Raw genomic sequence first — 12,386 nt, 5'->3', positions numbered from 1 at the left:
CGTCCGGAGAATAGATTAGAAACACAAAACGTACGTAGAAACATCTTACGTACGCTAGAAAAGGTTTTGAGGAGTAATATTGTATGTATTGAATAGTACATGAGATACAATTCATTCCTTATTCCTCGCGAGACAATTCCCATACGAATCTCTACTTCATACCATTGAATGCGGAGTACTTTGGAAGAGGCATCGTGATTGAGACTAGACAGGGCACTGAATGAGCACTGTGACCTGTCTCCCCCATCAATGGTGGTGGACCTGCTAATTTATGTTTTTGATCTCATTTGTTCGGCTCCATGAGTTAAAGATAACTCCCAACCATTCAACTCTCTTCTCTGACATCTACCATTATTCCACCACCAGCTTTCGATTCGAAGGGGACTGCTTTTTCTTTTATTTTAATTCTCAGTTCAGAAGATACCACCCCACCGTTATCATATTCTTCTTCTCCTTCTTATTTAACCTAAATAAGTTATCTATACTTTTAGAGACCAAACATACATTAAAAAAAAAAAACATGGTATTCCTAAGAAAATCAAATGTAGGTTTTCCCGCACGAAATATCTTATTTTATCATCTCTCGAAAAATATTAAGTGTAGCAATGAATTTTCATACCGATAAGACTTGGGATGATGAGTGTCTATATCTTGTTCAACATGTTTTTTATAGATTTTGAAAACGAGACACAAGAAGCGATTTGTAAAAGAATACCGGCTCGCAAACTTAATAGATGGGCCAACCTATTTATTTTCGAACATGGAATTCATGGCAAATTAGTTGGGAAGTCGCCATAAAAATACCAACGGAAGGAGGAGAGAGAGAGGGGGTGAACGCTTGCTTGTCCATCCAACAATCATTGGAACGTATTCTAATTTTTTCTTACTATCTATCAGAGCTGCTATGCTCCATCGAGTCCATTGAAAGTAGACATAGGCGAATGCTATACATAAATGCTGCCATCAAGGAGAAGGAGGACTGCGTGATTCATTTGGGTACGCAGATCAATTACCCTCAAGAAGTCCACTGGCATTATGTATCTTCTCGCCTTCCATTATCGATCGGATTTGCCAAAGATATTTCAGGTTCATCGTCGTCGTAGAGGGCAAAGGGACACAAGACGGACGACCTCTCTAATTTCCTACAATAAATGCCACCCCTATCTCGTGTGACAGTGCGGCAGACAGCTTGCGCCCGTTGTAATCGGAGGCGGACTGCTGCTCTCGACGGATAAAGGTAGCTTTCATGAATTTATGATCGCCGAGCTCTGCTTTTCCACCGTGATCTCAGTAAGTATTCCAACTCACCTTAAAGGTAGGTTACCTCACCCTCATGGAGAGATGCCATTGCCTGACAGGAACGAGTAGAGAGAGAAGTCATGGATTTTGACCTCTCTCCTTATCCAGAATTAGTGGAAAATACAGAATTTAGTAGGCTCATTGCAACAAAACAAATTCCGACAACCAGTAATAGATCTATACTACAAAATATCAGCCACTTGGATTTCCATGCACTGCGTGATGTTTCCTACACCATTCTTCTTATAAAAATGGGACATATATATATATAATCGTCCAATTCATCCTTCGTCCGCCCCGCCTCTCCCTCATGGCCATGACCAAGGAAGTCAATCTTACCCCCTTCAGTAGCCCCAGCCCCCTCCTCGCCCACCAGTACTGCCACCACCCCCTGGCCACAGCCGCCGCCGTCGATCCATGCCACTTCGTCCTCTCCTTCACCGATCTGTCCTACAGCGTCAAGGAGCCTCGCAGCTTCCCGTTCTTCCGAAAGAAGAACAATGAAACACGGCCGGAGTCGCTCCGCGGAACCAGGAAGCTTTTGGACTCCATCTCCGGCGAGGTGAGGACGGGCGAGATCTTGGCGGTGCTCGGCGCTAGCGGTTCCGGGAAGACCACTCTCATCGACGCACTGGCGAACCGCATCGAGAGGGCTAGCCTCCGAGGATGCATTACGCTCAACGGCGACAGACTCGAGGGCCGCCTCCTCAAGGCGATATCGGCATACGTGATGCAAGACGACCTCATGTTCCCAATGCTCACCGTCGAGGAGACCTTGATGTTCGCGGCCAAGTTCCGGCTACCTCGCTCGGTTTCGGCATCCAAGATGAAGGAGCGCGTGCAAGCGCTCGTTGATCAGCTCGATCTCCGGTCGGCCGCGAAGACCATCATCGGCGACGAAGGTCACCGCGGCGTGTCTGGGGGTGAGCGCCGCCGGGTGTCCATCGGGACCGACATCGTTCACGACCCCATCATCCTCTTCCTGGACGAGCCCACGTCGGGGCTTGACTCCACGAGCGCTTTCATGGTGGTTCAGGTCTTGCAGAGGATCGCTCGCAGCGGGAGCATGGTGATCATGTCAGTGCACCAGCCGAGCTACCGAATCCTTGGCCTCCTAGACCGCCTCATCTTCCTCTCGCGCGGCCAGACGGTGTACAGCGGGCCCCCGCAAGGCCTCCCGGAATTCTTCGCCGTCTTCGGCAACCCAATACCCGACGGCGGGAACCCAGCCGAGTTTGCACTGGATCTCGTCCGCGAGCTGGAGGACACAGCTCCTGACGGCGCCAAGGACCTCGTCACGTTAAACGCCTTGAATCATCAGGCACGAGCACGGACGTCCGCCACCGCCGCCACAGGATCGTGCCTCCCACTGCAGGAGGCTGTGAGAAACAGCATCGCGACTGGCAAGCTCGTATCCGGCGCGATGATTGACGGCGCTGCACTGGCTTCATACGCGAACCCGTTCTGGGTCGAGGTTTCGGCTCTAACCAAGAGGGCGATTATAAACATGTGGCGGATGCCGGAGATCTTAGCCTTCCGCCTCGGCGACATGCTCGTGACAGGCTTCCTGCTCGCGACCATCTTCTGGCGTCTCCGCGACACGCCCAAGGATGTTCGAGAGCGGATCGGCTTCTTCGCCATCACCATGACGACCATATTCTTCACAAGCGGCGACACTCTCGCCGTCTTCATTCAAGAACGATACATTTACATGCGGGAGACGGCCTACAACACGTACCGCCGCTCGTCTTATGTCGTCGCCAACGCTGTCACCACTTTTCTGCCCCTGGTCTTCCTCACTATTCCCTTGGCGTTCATCACATTCTTCGGGGTAGGCCTCTCCGGAGGCATGGACGGACTCGGCTTCTTCTTCTTGACTATCTTGGCGACATTCTGGGCGGGCAGTGGGTTCGTGACCTTCCTCTCAGGCATCTTATCGCACGTCGTGTTAGGTTACACCGTGGCAGCCGCTGTGATCTCCTACTTCCTGCTGCTCAGTGGCTTCTTCATCAACAGGAATCGGATACCGGACTACTGGATCTGGCTCCACTACATGTCGCTGGTGAAGTATCCTTACGAGGCAGTAATGCAGAACGAGTTCAGTAAGGATTTGTCCAAGTGCTTCGCTAGAGGAGTAGAGATGTTCGACGGCTCGGCGCTGGGGAGCTTGCCGACGGCAAAGAAGGTGGAAGTTCTTACAGTGATCGGCCAAACCTTGGGGATGAACATCACTAACGATACTTGCATAATCACCGGGTCAGATGTACTGCAGGAACAGAGCATTAATCAGCTCAACAAATGGAGCTGTCTCTTGGTGATCGTGGCTTGGGGGTTCTTCTTTAGATTACTATTCTACATTAGTCTGCTGCTGGGGAGTAGGAACAAGAGGAAGTAGTTGACTACTGTTCAGGAAATAATGAGAAGTAAAAGGTAGAATATGCGAGGAATGGAGAAGAAGGGGAGGAAGAAATTTGACTGCAAAGACAAGTAACCCATGAAAAGGGTCCCAGAAAATACAAGTAACCCTGGTTAGCACAAAATGATGCAATACAATGTGAGCGAGCATACATGACCGAGGGTTTTGGATCATTTATTAGGGTTTTCATTTCTGGGATCTGAGTAATTCTTTTGTATGTTTTTCTTTTAAATTAGAAATAAATATTTTTTTTTTATATGATCTTATAATATATATGTGATAAGCTCGTTTAGTCCGTGTACCTCGGTTACGAGTCATTAGTTCTTTTACGAGAGGGAGCGAGCACTGATGAAATCATTTAGTCTCACAATGATTAAAGAGTATTATGAATCAAAGACTCGTAAGTTTACGGTCCAAAGCGAATAATTCTTGTGAACGTATGGATTGCACAAATGATCGATCGATCAGGGCTAGCACTGATTCGACGGAGAGAGCTCCTTGTCTCTGTAATTGCTCGGCCGACGGAGGAATGGGAGAACGAGCTTCCCGTCTTTTCGGTTCGGTGAACTAGTAGGCTTGGCAATCAAGACACTCGTCGAGTTTGGTGAGGAGTTATGGCACATAATAAATAGATGGTTGATGCAATGGGTGGTAAGAAATAGACTGTCAAGAGACATCTCCTGGCACCGCAGCACCAGCTAGCTGTCGAGACTCCTTCGGATCATGCGCCATAATTCGTCTCATGTACGTATAGAATAACTTTACCTTTATAAGTCTAGAAAATGTTTAATCTTATTGAAAATGAAATAAATTAAAAGCGATAAAGTGTGCAGGAACACTGTCTTCTAAGAAGACTTTCTCATAATTCTCCAACAGACAACTACTACCGCCCACCGTAATCAATGCATGTCGTGATCCATCTTCCGGAGAGGTAACTAATAGATCTTTCGATGTTGCGACTCGATGATCCACCGCATACTCGAAAGCAAGGTTTGGAGGCCACAGCACATCACAGCTGATGGTTTCCTACGACCACAACGCCGGCAGTAGATTCATGGAATGCACTCGATTCGTGAGTGAGAACGAGACACCAACAAATGCTTGATTCGATCGATGGAACAAACGCATGGGGTATTAGGATTTATAATTAGCTGCCCCGAAACCAACTAAAATTAGTAATAATAAGGAAGCTTATCCGACCGCAAGCACCTATAGCAGCGTTTCCTCCTCCCCCATCCCATTCTTCCCAGGTGGACTCCCCTCTTTTGAGACTCGTCTCCTTTCATGTTTGCTATAAAGATGGGAAAGCAGCGCAGCACCATCGACGCTGTCGGTTGTCCGTGACCCATCCTTGCTTGTTCCACCGTCCACCCTCTCCTCCCATGGAAGATCAACCTCATCAACCCACCAGCCACAGCAACAGCCACAGCCACAGCCACAGCCACAGCCCCAGCCCCCTCCTTGGGCCCCATCACCACCCCCGCCACGGCGGGGACGATGATCCATCTTATCTTGACGACCTAGTCGTCGAGCTCCCACAGTTCCACTTCGTCCTCGCCTTCTGCAATCTCTCTTACTCTGTATGGAGGTCTCGGAGAATCTCATGCCACCGGATTGCCGCGGCGGACCCGGAACAACCCCCGGCTGGGAGGAAAGTTCTTTTGGATTCCATTACCGGCGAGGTAAGGACAGGGGAGATCTTGGCGGTGCTCGGGGCGAGCGGCTCCGGCAAGTCCACCTTCATCGACGCACTGGCGGACCGGATAGAGAGGACCAGCCTCCAAGGAAGCATCACGCTAAACGGGGAGAACCTCGACAGCGGGCTCCTCAAGGTGATCTCCGCCTACGTGATGCAGGACGACCTCCTGTTCCCGATGCTAACCGTGGAGGAGACCCTGATGTTCGCGGCCGAGTTGCGGTTGCCTCGCTCGTTCTCGGCGTCCAGGAAGAGGGAGCGAGTGCAAGCCCTCGTCGACCAGCTCGGCCTCCGGTCAGCCGCCAAGACCATTATCGGCGACGAAGGCCACCGCGGCGTGTCAGGTGGCGAACGCCGCCGGGTGTCCATTGGCACCGACATCATCCATGATCCCGTGATCCTCTTCCTCGACGAGCCCACGTCGGGGCTCGACTCCACGAGCGCCTTCATGGTGGTCAAAGTGTTGCAGAAGATCGCACGCAGCGGAAGCATCGTGGTCATGTCGGTGCACCAGCCGAGCTATCGGATTCTCACTCTCCTCGACCGCCTCCTATTTCTTTGTCGTGGCCAGACTGTCTACAGTGGGCCCCCGCATGACCTCCCTGGCTTCTTCCGGCAGTTTGGCCGTCCGATCCCTGAAGGTGAGAACGCAACTGAGTTCGCCCTGGATCTCGCCCGTGAGCTCCAGGACACTAACCCCGGCGCCGCGGCCCTCGTCGACTTCAATCGGCGGTGGCAGAATCGTCCATCAGCACTGGTCGCCGCCGACATAACCCCACTGTCGCTGAGAGATGCCATGAGGATTAGCGTTTCGCACGGAAGGCTCGTCGGCAGCGTGAGCGTCGCCGACAATGTTGCCCCGGCTTCGTCGTTGCAGAAGTTCGCCAACCCAGCCTGGAAGGAAGTGCTGGTGCTGTCGAAGAGAGCGTTCATGAACATGAGGCGGATGCCGGAGATCTTCGCGATCCGCCTCGGTACCGTGCTCGTCTCCGCCTTCATCCTGGGGACCATCTTCTGGCGGCTCGGCGAGTCGCCCAAGGACGTCACGGAACGGCTCGGCTTCTTCGCCATCGGCATTACGACAGTCTTCTTCACGTGCGCCGACGCCCTCCCAGTTTTCATCCAAGAACGCTACATCTTCATGCGTGAAACGGCCTACAACGCCTACCGCCGCTCGTCCTACGTCCTATCCAACGCCATTGTTGGCATCCCGGCGCTGATCCTACTATCCGTCGCCTTCGCGGCGTCGACCTTCTTCGCGGTCGGCCTGGCCGGAGGAGGGGAAGGGTTCATCTTCTTCTTCCTCATCATACTGGCGTCCTTTTGGGCAGGCAGCGGATTCGTGACCTTCCTCTCCGGCGTCCTGTCGCACGTGGTGTTAGGCTACACGGTGGCAGCGGCGATACTGTCCTACTACCTGCTGTTTAGTGGCTTCTTCATCAACAGGAATCGGATACCCCACTACTGGATTTGGTTTCACTACCTTTCCATGTTGAAGTATGCTTACGAGGGAGCGCTGCAGAACGAGTTCGGTGGCGAATCGTCCAAGTGCTTCTCAAGAGGGGTTCAGATGTTCGACGGCACGTCCATTGGGAGCCTACCCATGGAGACCAAGGTACAGGTTCTTGGAGCGATCAGCAAAACACTGCAGATGAACTTGACCAGCGACAGCTGCATCGTCACAGGGCTGGATGTGCTGCAACAGCAGAGCATTAATCAGCTCAACAAGTGGGAGTGTCTGCTGGTGACTGTGGGCTGGGGATTCTTGTTTAGGATTCTGTTCTACATCACACTCCTGTTGGGCAGTAGGAACAAGAGGAGGTAAGATGATCGAACAAGTCAGGCATACATGGAAGAACAAGTAGTCCTCTTGTCGAGCTGCATTTCTTCTTCTAAACGCATGAAGTTTCACTATGTAAGTGTTGCATAATTCTAGGCGTTCTGTTTTTGTTCCTCGACTTCGTTTGTGGCATGGTAGCTGATGAAATTTGAATCAAATAAATCAGGATTAATTATATATTATCACTGAGCACTTGTGATGTTTCGACGATACGAGGAGAAACATAATTAAATATTTTATTTTTAGGGATCTAAATATTATTTTAAAAATATAAAGATCGAAATACTAATGATAGTTAATTATAAGATATAATTTATAATTAATCCAATAAATCATTATTTTGAGGTCATTGTGATCAGCGGTTGCATGAATTGTAAATAAAAAGGCTCTATGAACACTCGTTGAACCATCTAACATATAGCACTTAGTACACATTGACATATTCCCGACTTAATAATTCTTGTGACAAAGCTAATTAGCTTTTGCAATACTCACTAAGACAACTCACACAGATGATTGGTGTTTTACATATTTATTATTTTTATTTTCAAAGGAAAAACTAGAGCAAGAAATCTTTTTTGTTTGAAATCCCCTCATTTCTGCGATGGGAGTAAGTTGGGGTTACTCGTCATGTTTCAACATGAAAGAGGTCATGACACGATGTTATCTTTCATAGGCTATCGATCATGTCACTTGTTGCATAGTCACCTATGATGGTTATTTTTTAGGTTGACTATGGTCGCATCATCATCGACCAAAGTTTTATAGCTAGATTAGTTAACCTTCGAATCCGCTATGGTTAACTAATGTTAACCTTCACTCACATCGTTCGAAGGATGCAACCTTCACTCACATCATTCGAACGAAACTCTTTGTGACTGATTTACTCTTGTAATTATAGTGAGATACTTCTTCGTGGCTAATTCAATTGATGAGACATTCTATGTATTTGTCTTTGATTTGATACGCATGAGTGTTCCTCGTTTCAATTTTCTATAGGCGTGTTGCCTTAATTATAATATTTGATTTGATTCGATTTGATTTCTATTGATTCGTGATAGTTACCTTGGCGATTCATAGGTATGGACGAATCAACATCAGTGTTAAGTTGAATTGTTAGGGATCCAAGAGAGTCGTGATCTCGATGATCAACATGGTAAAGAATCTCGTATATACATTGCTAAGCAACGAACAAGATGATACTTCGAGGAGATACAAACTACTAGCAGAAAGCATCTTTCATATCGAATAATTATTGGACTGGAAGAGTGATGACAACATAAAATCAAATCGATAGAGATAGAAAAAGAGAAGAATGAAAAGGTCTTACATAGGATCCTTCCTTACCTCTTCTTTTAACAGCTATGCACACCAGAAATGACCATAAAACAGATACTGAAGCAGATTCCTACTAAATTAGTCGAGATGCAATAGAACTCGAGTATATCGTCCGAAACAAAGTCCATAACTCACAGAGTAGCATCCATAGCACAAAATAGCTTGAACTGTTTCAATGGTTCTCAAGTGAATTTGGGGACCATGCATTTTACAGCAGCAGCAAAATGGTGACTTTATAGTGTCTTGCATACGATAACAATAATAATAATAATAATCTTCAGCATTTTACCAATGTGGCATGAACTGAAACAAATAGCTGAATCTTATATCAGCTATGTGATATGAATTGTCGTCGACACTAAAGCCTCACTTGTCGTTGATCAGCTCCAACTTATCAAGCTCTTATTGAAGTTTACTTGTACTTTGCAAGTTTGGATTGATAAAACCATACATATATCACCGAGCAAGACTCATTATGGTCGATACATCATCGATATAAACGTTCCAAATAGTGCATAACCAAAATAATCGAAAAGGATGATGTTCTAGCGAGCGTTGTACATACTTTTAACAGCAACTGGTGTCTAAACTTGATTGCTCTGGCGGCAAAAGGCTGCTCCACTGGAGTTTCCCTGGCTAACTAGAATCCTCATAGAGTATAGCAATTGCACTTTGATATTTCTTAGGGCATCAAGAACATCCTGCACTTCTTTGACCTCTGGTCTGCAGGCCTCTAAGTTCAGCTGTACGCTTGCTGGAACGATAGCGAGCATTCTGTCCTCTCTCTCAGCCTGACGGATTGCTGTCTCTGGCTCGGCATCACTACCTGAAGTTATGCTGTTTCAAGATGAAGTGATCATTTAGCAACAATGAGAAGCTCAAATGCAAAGCAACTTACCTTGGAAATAGGAATTTCTCCTTCATTATTTGTGCATAACAATTGATATCGAACTACAATTATAACTGCCACTTCTTATCTAAACCAAACTGAACTTGATTTCATAACTATGATTGTTCATGCAACGACCCTGATATAAACCCACAATGGTCTATCCTACGAAAGGACTCAATAGGTTATCTGAGGACACATAGTGACTCATGTATTATATAAAATCATAATTTCTCCTTCCCTATAATTTTAAGGTGAAATTAATTTGCTAGCAAACGCTCGTCCTCTTTTAATCGGTTTCATAAATAAGATTGTTTATCTCATGGCCCGTTTACAAAACTATACGGATGAATCCCCAAGAAAGGTACTCAGAATGTGGTTTTAAGTATGTCATGCTATCGAAATTCTTGTCTTTAAAATTATTTTTAGTATCACAACTTCCTTTACTCATATGAAATCAATCATACGGGTCCAACTCCCAAAGAGCAGTACTTAGAAGTTGTTCTTGAGGGCAGGTGACGGCTCATCTTCCATCAAGAGTCTTTCAGCTCATACTCAATGGGGAACTATCTTAGAGTATCATCTTTGCACCGGAAAGATATATAATGTTTACACCTAAATCACAAGCCTGATACTATGTGATACAGTATCTAATTTAGCCTGATGGTGAAGACTTGATGTTTTTGTGGATACAAGCTAGTCCTGCTGCCAATACTTTTTAAAGTCCAGAATCTAAAGAAAAGCTCATAACACGCATGTGATTCTAGAGTCAAGATCTACCTAACTTTGAGCCAAAGCCTTTGCCATATTAATATAATCTTGAAGTAAACTAAATGTGTGTGAGTAATTGTGCTCATGCAAGTACAGTAGGATTCTTTAGCATAAATGAATTGGACTTTCAGCAAGACTGTGTCGCAATCCATAACTTCATAATACTATGGGCTCAGTTAGAGTCGACGCACATCAAATTAACATATTATGCAAACTTTGCGACCTGTTGCTCAATTTGTTCACAGAACCAATCGTTGATGTACTTGAGCAGATCCCTGTTTCACACAGTATCTAAGAGTAAGACTAATAAATTTGATCGACCAATAGATAGTAAGCTACATTTAGATATAAATTTGTTTCAGATTGCTTAACCTCTAAAATTTACATCTCCGTCTATTCGTTCCCTTTGTTTCGTTTTAAATGGAGTAGGTTTTGACTAAGCAAGGTAGTAAATGACACATATAATTTATAATCAAAAGGAAATGTCATAATCATAAAAGAGCATTAGATTAATTTTTGCACAAGGCCTCTTGAATCCACATTTGTTGTGCATGCAGTCTTTCCTTATCCCAAAAACAAGCGTCTTTAGATCTCGTTCAGTATATGCTAGTACTCTTCAAGCAAACAGCGGTGCAGTTAGATGCCAAGAGAATGAGCAATGGAGGAGGAGAAGCAAAATCGAAGAATATAGGATGAAATCTAATGCTCTTTTCGACCTTTCACTTAACGTACCTCATATCGTCAGCAGGCGATTGCTGAGCACCGATGACTTGGATACCGTCTTCGTTTTGAGATTGGGCAGTTCCGACGGAACTGCAGCTCCCTTCATCTTGAGAAATCAACGGTTGTTGTAAACAGATGGAAGAGCTACCAGTTCCAGAAACATTATCTCCAAGAAGATCTTCAGAGCTCGAGGATCTCAGCATCTCTTTCGCCACTTCCATCGAACCAAATTGTTGGGAATCCACCGTCGACGGTGCACCAGGTTTTTCCTGTTCTAGTCTTTGTGGGCTCAAGAAGCACTGGGAAGACGAAGAACTAGAGGAGCTATCCTGAAGGGTCAATTGGCTCCTCGCATCTTTCAGGGCTTCCAGCTTCTTTAAAGCGAGTTTGAGCCTCTTCTCAGCTCTGTTCCTGCATTTTGTCTCTTCATCCAGCTTCCTTTCTAGCTCTTCCAACTGTCAACAAATCACATAAAGATACTACATACTAATAATAACAAGATAATTGACGAGGCCAAGGAGGAGTTCCTTTTTCTTTGAACCATCATACCCTTTTAGCCAGGCTCTCTGCTTCCTTCTTGGCAGCCTTGGAAGCTACTCTTTCTGCAAGAAGCCTTCCCCTCAAACAGTCTACAGTCCTCAGTCTCTCACCCTCTGATTCCCCCATCATAGCCCTTTCCAGGATTAACAACAGCAACAACAACAAAACGGAAAAGAGGAGGCTGTGTCAGTTGAGTATATATCAGAACGAAGATCATGGAACTCTGCAGAGAAAAGAAGAAGAAGAAGAAGATGATGATTTTTTTCTACCTGCATTGGTTGCTAGAAGCTAGCATCCCGTCGTGCGAAGGAGACACCGTTCTCCGTCGTGTCCTTCCAAGTGCTCGATGCGGGTGTCGATCCCTTGGTAAGGAATCCCAGCGTGCGGCTGGGAAGGCACATCTCTTCCCGTGTCTTTTTCTGTACCTTCATTTGTCCGGAGCAAGCAACAGTAGTAGAAGGGAGGGTCACGATCTGATGAACACATCGCAGACAATGGATTTCGAAATTTGAGCATTCAAATCTAGGCAGCGTGATCACGTGAGTACAGTGCTGATATTTTGTTCTTGACGTGTCATCTTAACTTGAGTGGTGTAGTATCCAATACCATACCACATCACACCCGATGGGTGAAGACGCCGACCGAAGTCACCCATATGCTGCGTTTCTTTCCAAGCATTTGGATGTCCGTTGCAACAGGAACAACGGAACCACCCAAAATTGTGATGATCATGTATTTTAATGGTGTTATGGGCAGATTCACATCTAACATCCAACTGTGATGATCGTCGTTGCAGTTGACAGTTATGTAACATCTGTAGCAGACAATTGTCATTTTCCAAAACCACTAACTATTACAGTAATAGAAGTAACAA

At 46.3% G+C, this 12,386-nt stretch overlaps 3 protein-coding genes across 5 annotated transcripts; 2 read left to right on the top strand and 1 right to left on the bottom strand.

Moving 5' to 3' along the window:
- The first annotated feature begins 1,575 nt into the window (after window positions 1–1,575).
- Window positions 1,576–3,971, top strand: LOC135614571 (ABC transporter G family member 16-like). Its single transcript, XM_065112065.1, has one exon. It carries the CDS (start codon window positions 1,610–1,612, stop codon window positions 3,692–3,694), a length of 2,085 nt encoding a protein of 694 aa, XP_064968137.1. The 5' UTR covers window positions 1,576–1,609; the 3' UTR covers window positions 3,695–3,971.
- A 917-nt stretch (window positions 3,972–4,888) lies between these two features.
- Window positions 4,889–7,428, top strand: LOC135614570 (ABC transporter G family member 20-like). Its single transcript, XM_065112064.1, has one exon. It carries the CDS (start codon window positions 5,098–5,100, stop codon window positions 7,234–7,236), a length of 2,139 nt encoding a protein of 712 aa, XP_064968136.1. The 5' UTR covers window positions 4,889–5,097; the 3' UTR covers window positions 7,237–7,428.
- Window positions 7,429–8,965: 1,537 nt separating this feature from the next.
- LOC135614569 (uncharacterized) lies at window positions 8,966–12,268 on the bottom strand. Of its 3 annotated transcripts, none has more exons than XM_065112061.1 (4): window positions 11,782–12,268; window positions 11,522–11,693; window positions 10,982–11,427; window positions 8,966–9,426 (listed from the first exon to the last, which is right to left on the bottom strand). In XM_065112061.1, the coding sequence occupies exons 1-4, from the start codon at window positions 11,805–11,807 to the stop codon at window positions 9,174–9,176; spliced, it is 897 nt and encodes a 298-aa protein (XP_064968133.1). In that variant the 5' UTR covers window positions 11,808–12,268; the 3' UTR covers window positions 8,966–9,173. The 3 variants fall into 3 exon arrangements, with proteins under 3 accessions (XP_064968133.1, XP_064968135.1, XP_064968134.1); XM_065112063.1 differs by having other exon boundaries at window positions 8,966–9,415; XM_065112062.1 differs by having other exon boundaries at window positions 11,522–11,645.
- Window positions 12,269–12,386: the final 118 nt, after the last annotated feature.

The sequence above is a fragment of the Musa acuminata genome, chromosome BXJ2-6 (assembly GCF_036884655.1).
Source record: "Musa acuminata AAA Group cultivar baxijiao chromosome BXJ2-6, Cavendish_Baxijiao_AAA, whole genome shotgun sequence".
Lineage (NCBI taxonomy): Eukaryota > Viridiplantae > Streptophyta > Magnoliopsida > Zingiberales > Musaceae > Musa > Musa acuminata.
Note: the sequence above shows the minus strand (reverse complement) of the source record. Positions and strands in the feature narration are given on the sequence as shown.